The 12,615-nt window shown below is 34.6% G+C and overlaps 1 protein-coding gene across 5 annotated transcripts in view; it reads left to right on the forward strand.

Annotated features, from left to right (window-relative positions):
- TSC22D2 (TSC22 domain family member 2) overlaps positions 1 to 12,615 on the forward strand; it is a 61,445-nt gene that overhangs the window by 13,717 nt on the left and 35,113 nt on the right. Inside the window, exon 2 of one of the 5 annotated variants that reach the window (XM_077160768.1) lies at positions 928 to 999. The exons of the other annotated variants lie outside the window; for them this stretch is intronic. Coding sequence (XP_077016883.1) covers positions 928 to 999 — 72 coding nt within the window. The remainder of the gene's footprint in view (positions 1 to 927; positions 1,000 to 12,615) is intronic. 5 annotated transcript variants of the gene reach the window in all.

Consider the following 12,615-nt stretch of genomic DNA (forward strand, 5'->3'; position numbering starts at 1 on the left):
TTTCAGAAGTGGTATGGCAAGTTTTTGTTAACTCCATAACCTAGTACAAATCAGGTACCATGATTGAGGGCGGTGGCTCTGGGAATATGTTGAGCAGGAGGGGGAACCATTAGGGAGTAGGTTTATCAAAAGTTCAGTCCCCTGAGAAAACACAACAAATGAATGAAATGAAATCATGCACAGTGGGAGCTTTCCCAGATAAGCCCATCAGTACGAGTCAGTAGCCTTAGGGAATGTGTCCCTTGTGCTCTATAGTAGAAATGGAAGATAGTTGTGAAGAATAAGCTCTTACCCCTTTAAAGGGGCGCTGCATTCATTCATGCAAGTTGTTAGAAAGCTGCCATAACAACAGCATTTTTTTGCCCCTAGCCCAGAGAAACCACACATAAAAAATGGATTCTGAAGATAGAATTGTGTCAAAGTCTAATCCAGGAAAGATCTCTTTGTCGTTCCTTTTAAAACCTTTCCCTCTCATAACAGATCTATGAAGAATTTTTACATTGTGAAGGCATAGCTAAATTTATTTACATGAATGCACAACCTGAGGAACAGCTTAGTTAAATTGCTGTATTTATAGGAATTTATTAAGAATATAATACAAAGTAGTATTGATTAAAAGATGAGCTAGTCATATTCATACGCATATATGTATGCACAAACATGCACACATAATTGATTGCTAGTTAGTATTTAATTTTATCTGTATTACTCTTTTCTTTTAAGAACTGATCCTGAGCTGTTAGCAGTGTCTGCTGGATTTTGCCCAGTTTTTAATTTCTTACAAAATGTTTAAACAAGCTTGTGTTGTCTTTTATTAAAGCACTTGCACTAGTATTAGAAATCTAAAATCTTCCATCTTTTTTTGAAAAGTAGTGATTTTACTGTACATTTTCAACCTCATTTCCATTTGATTCTTGGATCTCACAGGAATCCTTCAACTGCTTTCTACCAAGCGTTCCATTTGAACACGTTTCAGGAATCAAAGAACCTCTGGGATAGGTATGAATACTTACATATGGAATGCATACATGCAAAAGTGTATGCATGAATTGCTTTGCACTGTACTGGTTTCTCATCATCAAAATTGATTTATTGATTTTGGGGGCGGGGGGAATCACATGGTATCTAACATGGGATAAAGCAGCAAAATAAACCAAAAAAAAAACCCAATTTATATTTTGTGTAGAGTATAAGCAGACTTTTCTTTTTACTGCATTTTGTGTACTTTATTTTGTTTTTTTCCCCCAAGGATTTACATATTGAATTTTATGATATGAAATACCTACTTACCCATGTTTATTTTGATGCAGAAAAATATTCTATAAAATAAACTATCTACAGTTATTTTAATTTTTGTGATATGTCTTACAGTTGCTCTGTAAAAGCCTTAGTGACTCAATACAAAATATTATTTCAAATTAAAAAATTGAAAAGGGGACAGGACCTATCAAAGTAGTCATTGTTTAATCCTTGGAAAGAAACTTTTAACATCAAGTTTGTTTGCGAGAATTAACTAGATCTGCATTACTGATGTGTAAACCACTAAAACAGTTTGCCTTCTGACAGAAATGTACAAATTTTATCTTAACTTTTTAAAATATAGAATGAAGTCTTGGAGTTCAATTATGGCAAAAGATGCTTTGGTTTATCTTTCTGCTTAATACACATTTTATGTAGTGTATGCTCTCTCTGTTCAGTTATTTTGCTGAATATTTATTAGCACTCCATCATTCTTTGCTTAATTACTACAAGTTAAGCGCAAATGATCTTTTTAAAATTCACACAAAGCTTTGTTAGATTCTTTTAACTGGCTGGCAATGCGTTTGTGTCCTCTGGCATAGTTTTGGATAACACTCAATGGACTCAACTCCGTCTCTTTCATTAGAGAAGAGTATGGCTAAGTGCATGTACATGTCAAATTAAGACATGGTCTTCATTGCTTAGAAATGGCAACAGCCTTTTAATTCTTAGGCTTGATTTGCTTATATGTGTCACTCTGAATATTGTGCTAACAAGGTATCTTTGGTGATATGTCCCTTAACCAAAAATGTCTTAAAACATTTCTTGAATAAGAAGTCTTAAATTGTGTCATACCATGTTTATAAAAGCAATTTTTCAATAGTTTCTCCATAACAATGTAAATTAAGATATAAATATAAATTATGGCATGAAACAAGCGTGAAGGTTTCATTACTTAAATGGTTTACCAAATGAAGGCAGAGTGCAAGTACGTTCCAGTGCACTTTATACTTTTCCTTTAGAAAAGGGAAAATCAGCACTCTTCTTAGAAATGTAATATAATAGTAGTTTCAAATATATGATGATTTATTTCAAATTGCTAATTTTTATCAGCTGCCATGACATCAATATGAGTAATGTATTATTTTCATCAAAAGTGCTAAAATGTTTTGAGCTTTATTTTTTATAATTTAAATCTAATATTAAAATGTTTCTTTTATTCCATTATAAAACAACCATAGAAGCTACTCGTCATCTGTTGTTATAGTTAAATATTCCTTATCTGTTTTCTTTATAGATGCCAGAAACTTTTAAGATATCATAAATGAGATTGTACCTATAGTTTCTTATGGGTTGAAAATATTATCTCCTCTCCTTGGAGCCAAAGAAGTTGTCTTTGGTGTGTTAATGCCAAAATATAATCAGAATGTATATTCTAAATCAGCCAGTCTTTACTATAATTTAACCTGTTGGTACAAGATGACAAGCTAAAAGAGAGAAACTGGCTAGTGGCTTCCTTTTAACTTTTCAACCTGCTAATTCAGTTCTTAGTTGATAAGAGCGGTATTGGCTAGCTTTATTAGTTCTAACAACCTATACCTTCAGTTGGCAGATATCCACAGGCTACGTATAGGTGTATCAGCTAATAAAGTATATGCAGGGTATTTATTCTTTTCATTGCACACAGAGTTGAAGATTTGTGTGTTCTAAGCTTTCAGAACTTAAATATAACTTTTTTCTGACCTTATCTGTTCTGGAGCACACCAAATTGCCTTTTTCATTTCTGATTATTAAAAATTTTGAATTCTTTATTTACTAATTTGGCAAATAATTATTTTGCAGGGATGATTCCATTACTAAATAGACCCATTCAGGACTATAAATCCCTTACATTGTCCACTGCCTTCATCTTATTTGAAGGTGTAACTTTGTCTACCAATGTTAATAAGTACCACATTTCAGTGTCCTCTTTATGAAATTTTGGAAATCCTTTGCAGTATGGGTGGCTTTCAGTAAGCCAATTTTCATTAAGCCTGGCCTAGATATTTGAAGATCCCTACGTTTGCTTTACATCAAAGACTGGAATCTCTTGTCCTGTCCCCCCCACCCCCACCCCCAAGATTCTTTCAGTTCAGCAGAGTATCTTGATCAAAATACGAGTAACTAATATACTGTTGTCATAATGACTTAAAGTTCTCTAATGACTCCTTTGTTTCTTTCCCTATTCCTTCCAATATTCAGCTATCTCTATTTCCACTGGTATCTGGTACTTCATTCAGTTATTGTACTAATGTTGAAGCTACACTCAAGCCTTCTTTGCCTTTTCTTACACATCCCATCGTTTTCTGTCTTATTTGTCATTTGCAGAGTGCTCAGGGAGTCTAAACTGAAACCATCTTCAAATAAAAGGACAGTAAATACTGATAACACTAAGTAATACAGCCCTTTCTTAGAAGGCCCAAACTATTTGCTGTAGACTGCTTATCCTTATTAAAATTAATAATGTCGCATACATAATTTGTTTTTCTAGGCAGTTATCTAACTATGAAGAAATTAACTTTTGGCAGTATTCTAGACTATTGCCATTTCAGAGTAGTAACTTTAAAATTTGATCTCCTGTTTCTCTTTGAAGAGCAGCTTTTTAAACTTAGTTCTTAGCATTCCTTTGTTAAATTGACAGAAATCATTTAGAAACCTATCCTGAAGATCACTGGGGAACAGGCTCTCAGTTGGGGTGGGAGGGAGGGGAGGATCCTTTGTCTGCAAAGGCTCAGGGTAAAAGTTTATAGCTGGGCAGGCCAAGTTGGCTCAGCAGACAATTCTCACCTGCCATGCATGCCGGAAACCTGAGTTTGACTCCCAGTGCCTGCCCATGTTAAAAAAAAAAGAGAAAAAAAACAGCTAAAAGTTTATAGCAAACAGTTTACCCTCTTCTAAAAGCCGTGGTAAAGAATTACTAGAGAGAAGAACCGTCATTCAGGCAGACTGAAAATTGAATTTGGTAGCTGGTAAGAATTTAACCTCATTAATACACACTTGGGGTGTTTTTACTCTAATGAAGAAAAGGCATAAATGTATGCTGAATTGCTAAGTGCACCATCCCCTTGAGTCTACTGTCCTTCCTTATGATAATACTGAAATTTAAAGAGAAGTCAATATAAGTAATAGACATGGGTTATTAATTTACAACAAAAGTCTAAGTAAGTTCATGTTAAGTCTCTTAGATGATTTCTGTTAAGTTTTTTGCAGTGATTATTCATTTATCTATTTACATCTAACTTAAAAATTATTAGATTAAAAAACTGTGTTCTTGTTTAAATAACCTCAAGTATTCTGTGTTAGAAAAGACTTCCAACATTTCCTATCATTACTTTCTGTGAGATTTTGTATTTGAAGCAGGAGTAGATTAGACCTAAACTGCTTATATCAAATACCATGTCTTTATCAAATAACATGGATACCCAGTAAGACAATTTGCTTTGTTTTGCTCTTCTTCAAAGCTATAGTCCATCACTGACACTCACCATTATTTGTTAGCTCAAGTAAGACATAGGTTTCAGAATTTGGCTGATGTCATTTTTGAATGTTCAGCTGTATGACTTTTTAAAAACATTTTATTGAAGTTTAATTTATATCTGAAAAGTGCTCATTCGTTAGCACTTCATGTTCATAGCCCATTCATTCATAAATATATGGCTCAAACTGAGCACCTGAGTATCCAGCATCCAGGTTAAGACACTGAATATTATAAGCTCTCTTATGACCTCTTCAGGTCCCTTGCCACACGCTTTCCCTCCTCTTTTCTGACTTCTTATATTTTATATAAATGGAATTATGCACTATGTATTTTATGTCTGGCCACTTTCGCCCAGTATTATGTTTGAAATTCATCTGTATGGTTTTGCATAGTTATAGATCTGAGCTATACAATTTTAAAAAATCACTGTAGTTGGTTATTTATTGGAGAGTATTAGTTACTTGTTAAATGTTCTCTCCTAATAATTATATTAGAAGTACCCTTGGAATGAGAATTCAAATTGTTTTCTAATCACCTTAAATATATTCCCTAATAATCTGTACCTTGTAATCTACATAATTTATTATCTGATTAAATGTTGACCTATTCCATTATGGGCATCTAGTGGAGGATAATCCAAGATGCTGAAAATCAGAAGACATGTTTTTAATGAGCTGTTTGCTTTTAGCACTATTTCTCTTTGTTTTCTTTTTTACTTTGAAATAATTTTAGACTTAAAACTTGCAGAAACTGTGCTGAGGATTCACGTTTCCCATTCACCTACCTTCCCCTAATGTTAACATCTTGCAAACCCATAGTACAATTAACAAAACCAAGAAATCAGCATTGATACAATGCTATTAATTAAACTACAGACCTTACTCAAATTTTACCAGATTTTCCACTAATGTCCTTTTTTCTGTTCCAGGATCCAATCCAGGATTCCACATTGCATTTAGTCATTATATTGCCTGTAGCTATCTGTAAATAGACTGTTCTTTATTGAATATATTTCAAAGGATATCAGGTCTGGATTTGTTAGTGTGGAGATGGCAAACTAAGGTCCCCTCAAGTCTCTAGCTTTTCTCACTGTGCTTACTACACTTGCTATCCCCACAGGAATTTTATCCCACACTAAATAAATGTTTTTGTCAGCAACAATCTGTATTCCTAATGTGGGTGGTCAAGAAGACAGAGGTGGCCAGATTATCCAGATCCTTTGAGAATCTGATGAAAGCTATATATATTCTCACGATTTGGATCACAGATTTAGATGAAAACCTAAGGACACACCTATAATGTTTAGGTGACTTACTAAAGCAGGGAGATGAATGCTATTATTGAATGACAACATTTATCAATTTAACAGTCTGAAGCATACACAGAAATTGAGAATTTAACTTATTTGTAAATAAAGGTGGAAGAAACCTAGGTTGAGTACCTATAGTTAAAAATAACTTACATGTTACATGTGTTAGTTGACTACATTTTATAGTATTGACTAGCGAGTTACAGGCCTGCCACAAAAGCTAATGAAATTTTAGGTAATGCTTATTGAACTTAATACACAGGAAAAGATGGTGGTGGGCCTATTGTACTCCATTTTTACAGGATAGCTACTTTACATACAAAGCTAACCAGAAAACCTGTTTATTATATGCTTTATCTGTACGGGCAGTTGGGTGTTTCAACAAGCAACCTTGGGCTTACTTTCTGAAAGTAAATAGGCACACTGGAAATTTCCCTTGGGAAATAACCTTGTCATCACCAGAGATATTAAAGCTGTCTTCATGACTGTCAGGGATGTTGACTTTGTGAGGTTTAGATTCAGTTACCCTTAAGTGCCTCCTCTTTAGAGTTTTATTCCCTCCACTTAGGTTCTAATTGAAATAGAAAAGAGGTAAGTAAAAGCATTGGAATTGAGTTCCTTTACTTCTGTTTTGTCATCGTTGGCTGTGATTATCAAAAAACCTCAAGAACTATATGTATGTATGTATGTATGCTTAAGGAATGGTAGGGTAACAAATTGTTCTGTCCTGTTAGAAAAGAATTCCATATCAGAGGCAATAAGCAGTACTAAATAGGGAAACAAGTGGGTCTTCTCTCAGAAGAAAAGGAGTGATCAGAAGCTTATTTGGGAAAAAGAATTGCCATAGTTGATGGTGGTAAATGAAGCCCCATAAATAACTAGTACCATCTTCAGTATCTTAATTAGAGAGTTCTTTCTAAGTTCAAGGTAGAAGTAAGGTGACTTACACAGAAAAATAGCCCCTAAGTTATAAACTGACTGATGGAAGAATTTAAGAAGGTATCTCAAAAGTTCTGAACTATTCATGCATGAGCATCAGTCTAGGCAGTAGTCATGGGGCCATAGTTAAAAATAGGGCCTCAAATATTTTGAAAACCACAGTGTGTGGTTGTGAAATTGATACTCTTACAGTGCATGTCAAATTTTTGTTGATGTAAAGCAGTGTATGTAGGAATAAAATACAAGTGTTAGTAGAATGTAGTTGAATGTAGGCTTTGGAGTTGTAGTGAATGATGAAGGCCACATAAAACTATCTCACACCCATCCTTACAGTATTCTGAATAGGAACTTGGGAATTTCAGTAAAGTATTAGATATTTGGTCATATTATAAAGTAGTCTCTTTAGTAATATCTATTTGTCCCAAATTATAGGGTACTTGACATTTAAAAGATTTTCTTGTTGTTATTTTAGGTGGTCCTCTTAGAGATTTCCTTTTCCAACCAAAAGACTAAAGTCTTAGAATATCATTTTTTATGATAGATCATAATAAAAAGAAGGGAGTTACGGGCCCTGGTGGCTCAGCAGGCAGAGTTCTCACCTGCCATGCCAGAGACCGGTTTTCCATTCCCAGTGCCTGCCCATGCAAAAAGAAAGAAAGAAAGAAGGGAGAAAAAAAAAGAAGAGAAAGAGAAAAATGCATTTGATCCAGCAAAAGTTTATTTACTGTCTTATAAAAGTCAGTGGGAGAAACAAAATTAGAACAATACAATTACTTTTAATGATCTTGATCTTAATATGAAAAAAGGTAAATACATCATCACTGTAACCAAGAAGTTAGGATTTAAAATGATTATAATTACTGAATCATTATATAAGTATATCTTTTTATTTTCTAGTGTATTAGAATAGCCAGAGGGAAATACCTGAAATTTCGGAACTGTAATCCAACTGCCTTGATCTCTGAAAATGGTTGTATAGCTATATAGCCTTTATCTTGTGATTATGAAAATATCATGACTAACCCCCACTTGTGCCCCCTTATCCTGTTTTTCAACTTTAAAGCCTCTAATCACTGAAGACAGCCCCTAATGTTTATTAATGAAGGTCTTGAGTCAGCTAAGAACTAACCCACCCCAATTCTAAAACAGTTGTCTTGCTAGATGGAGCTGGATCTAACCATAATTGGCCCACCTGACACACACAGTAGCTTAAACTTTAACCTATAAGTGATCTAGACCATATTATAATACTAAAAATTATGCCCATCATATTAAGGCTGCCGTTTTCTTATATACACTCTGTGATTAACCATATAATCAATCTGTGTATGCCCAGTAATTAGATCACCTCTAACCTTGTCACCTCAAGCCATTGTGCCCATTGTTCTAAAACCTGTCCATCTTTTGATATTATAAAACTATGAGTTACTGCAGTTCAGGGAGACAGATTTTTTGCTGATAGGCAGTCTGATCTCCTGCTTCACACTTATTGATTAACTCTCTGAAACCTCGGTGTCTAAGGAATTGTCATTTGAGTACATTGGACAGAGAACACATTGCTTTTGATCGGTATCATCACTGATTGAAAGTGATAACCATCACTTAAACTCCAAGCACTGTACGTCTCTCAAGTGTAGCCAAATTGGTCAAGGCTTCATCAGGAGGAGGCTTTTTGAATGGAAACTTGAGAGTTAGGTAGTAGAATTTGATCATGCAAAGATAGAGAACCGAAGAAAAAGGGGCGGTGGGGTAATCCAGTTAGAGGAGAAAACAGAACCACCGTGAAAGTAGCGGGGTTATGCAGGAAGGGTAGTTAAATTTGATTGGTACAAGATATTTTAAAGACAATGGAGAATCGAGATTGGACTGGATAGAGACCATTCAACGGGGTTAGATTTTCTGAATAAATACTAGAAAGGTAATGATGGCCTGAATTTAGTAATAGAGATGAGGAAGGAGTAGTTATCAGAAGGTAGGAATTATAGAATTTTACACCTGATTGGATATGATAGGAAATTAGCAGTCAAATTTGACTCCAAAATTTCTGACCTAATTGACTGAGGGAATGGTGGTACCATTAAGAATTATTAATGAAAGAATTGATTCAGGAAGGAAAAAATAGTAATGAGGTTTTTGTTTTTAGCTACTTTTTGGATGAGTTGAAGAGCCAGTGGAAAGTCAGGGTAGAAATTACTCTGTGCAGTTGGAATCACAGACCTGCAACTTGGTATAGACATTACAACTGGAAGAAATTGAGGAATATATATTTTTTAAGAATTCAAGTTTTAGGAAAGGCTGAAGTTGCCTAGGAGCAAAGTAGAGTATGAGAATCAAACCAGGAACTTCAACAATACCACCTATATTTAGAGACCTGGAGAAACCCTGAATAGAATGAGATCTTACAGGTTACAAGAATCCCCTAATCAAAGAGAAGGGAAAGACCTCTTACCTTTCATTTTCCTTTTCTTGCAAGAGTGCCTGCATGTCCTCTCACATGTGTACCTAATGAATTTTTGCTTACAAAAAGGGAGGTGGGATTTTTGATCCTCATTTCAAAATAATTTCCAACTTACAAAAAACTTGCAAGAATTGTACAAAGACCTCCCTTAATTTTACCATGATTTCCCCCTTGTTAATATTTTATCATCCTGACATTTTATGAATCACTTAGAAGTAAGTTGCAGATATCATGTACTTTTATCCCCATTTCAGCATATGTTTCTAAAAGGGTACAACACTATAATGGTCAAATTCAGTAAATTTAATATTGACAAACTACTATCTAATATGTAATACATTGTTCATACTTATATTTGTCATCTATCCCAATAATGTCCTTTATAACCATTTTTTTTTACCTGATTCAAGAACCAATACAGGATTGTCAGTTACATTTAGTTTGCAAACATCTGTCTGTTTTCTTCATGTATTAAATAAATATATAAGTACTTTACTTGTATTAGTCTCCTATAGGAGTGCTTAAATTTAAATATCTGCAATAAAGGAAATTCTTATGGTCTGGATGAAATTCTAGGAAAAGAATGCATCTGCCTAGCTGCTCTGAATCATGGGATAGGGAACAGGCGAGGGACTACTGCCTAAAATTAACTACTATATATTCCTTAGAACAGAAATCGAGCTGTATTCATGTACTCATTTTGTCTATACTGTTATTTTTATACATATGCATTAAATTGGGGTTTTAATTATTTTGAGTTGAAAAAAGTAGTATTATTTGAAGATGTTTTTACATTGCCACTTGTGTTTACAAATTACATAATTATAGTCCATTATATTTTGTTATCTGCTCTTAGTTTTTGTACTTATTGCTCTTTAAGGTGGCTTGTCTGCTGCCAGATTTTTAACCATAGATCCATATCTCATTCTTTGAACTGGTGTTTCAGTGGATCATAAACATTTCTTCTCTCTTAGCTCTTTTGTAGTTAACTGAAATGGGACACTGACATGCTGGGACACATGATCAGTTTTAAGAATTGGCAATGGATAATTATTTTCGGGGTGAAACTTGGGAAATAGTTGGAAAAGGTGGGAACAGTTGGTACAACCTTTTACTTCACCAAATGGGTTTAAAGTAAACCAAGGCTATGAATAGAGCAGAAAATTGTGTGTATGTAATTAGATAATACGCTAAACTCAATTTATTTTTCCTATAGAATCTAGAACTGTACCAAAGCTTTTTAAGAAAAAACTTACGAATTTGTCTAGACAAGAAGGAATGAGATGTATAGCCTGAAACTGTTGAACCAGAACAAACATAGAACAGGTGTTTTTCAGTTAATTTTTTTTTACATCCCATTCTAGTCCTTGATAACTTAAACTCATACATCTTCAGCATATTTAAACTGCAGGTAACAAATGTGGAACCTTTTGGGAAGAAAAAATATTAAATGAAATTATTTTAATATGTTTTGTTTATTAAGATTTGGAGTAGTAAATAGATGACAAAAATTACTGACATTCTTGATTTGTGGGTATGTGTGTATGTGTGTATGTGCATGCACACACCACTACTCAAAATCACTTAAATTAAGGCATATATGAGATTTTTGTGATTGATACAGAGCTTTTAAATGACTTAGCTTACCAAAAATTGACCTCCGTATTTAGGCTTCAGTTGACTACTTGTAAAATACTTTTCATATTTGATATAAATTAATTTAGACTGGTAGTAAGTTAGAATGTGATCCATAGGTAATTATCCCCAAGAAATAGCATTTTTATGCCAGTCTATTTTCTGATTGTTTTCAGAGTATGTATGAAAACCTTAGTTATAAAACTAAAAGATTTGAACGGTGCATACAGATTTTAATTCTGTTATATTTGGCTCAGAAATGATGATGTTCTCAGTATGTTTAAGTATGTATGCAGGCAGCGTGGCTGCACTGTCCACAAAGTTATATAAGCCCAGAGATTGAGGATTTTTTTAGACTTCTTCAGTATTGGTACTAAATGGCAGTATCCATAGTAGTTAGATGTTTTCTGCTGAGAGCAAGTTGTTCAGAATTTGTGTAACTTCTGTTCTGGAAGCCAAAAACGTATCTTTCTATATATTTTCTTGGTAGAATCAAGATAAAGAAGGCATGCTGTGTTAGTTTGCAAGTTGCCAGAATGTGATATACCATAACTGGAACGGCTTTTATAATGGGAAATTTAATAAATTGTAGGATTACAGTTCTAAGCCTGTGAAAATGTCCGGACTAAGACATCCAGGGAAAGATACCATAATTCAGGGAAGGCCAATGGGACTGCAGTGCCTCTGTCAGCTGGGAAGGAACACTGGTCTCTTGTTCCTGGACTCTGTTGCTCTCCTCTCCTCTGTTCCTGTGGAGGTTACTGACTTTACTTCCCCAGGGCTGGCTTTCATCTCTTGACTTCCATTGACTCTCCAAGTTCTGAGTTGCTTAACATCTCATGGCAACGTCTGCTGGGCTACAAGCATCTCCAAACATCTGTGTCTCTGTTCTCCATGTGTCCACATCTGTGTCAGCTCTGCTGTGAAGTTTTTGTAGGCCCTGAGGCTTCTGTCATTTTTCTATGCTTTGTCGTTTCTGAGATTTCTCCAAAATGTTTTTTGTTTTAAAGAATTCCAGTAAACTAATCAAGACACACCTGGTATGAGTGGTATCACATCTCCATCTAATCAAAAGTTAATACCCACAGTTGGGTGTGCCACATTTCCATGGAGATAACCTAATCAAGACCCCAACCTATATTATTGAATCAGGATTAAAAGAAATAGTTGCTCCCACAAGATTGGGTCAGGGTTTAAACATGGGTTTTCTGGGGTACATGCTTTCACACTGGCATACATGCTCTCCCTGGTCCTACACATTATTAGAAAAGGAACAAGGAGGGAGAAGAGTTGCAGTGTCTGACTGATGCCATCCCTTCTGTTCACAGTGGCTGTTAACCATTAGTCTTCAGAAAATCTCATTGTTTGTTTGCAGCAGCTGCTTCTATTTTAGATATTGCTAACTTAATCAAAAGTTGTTGCTAAATGTATCTCTAGGATGGTCATAATACTTTGTTTAGAGAAATAAGACTCAAAAGCATACATAGTGTGTGGTGGTAGTCTTAAATTTTAAAAGCA

Source organism: Tamandua tetradactyla, chromosome 5, assembly GCF_023851605.1.
Source record: "Tamandua tetradactyla isolate mTamTet1 chromosome 5, mTamTet1.pri, whole genome shotgun sequence".
NCBI lineage: Eukaryota > Metazoa > Chordata > Mammalia > Pilosa > Myrmecophagidae > Tamandua > Tamandua tetradactyla.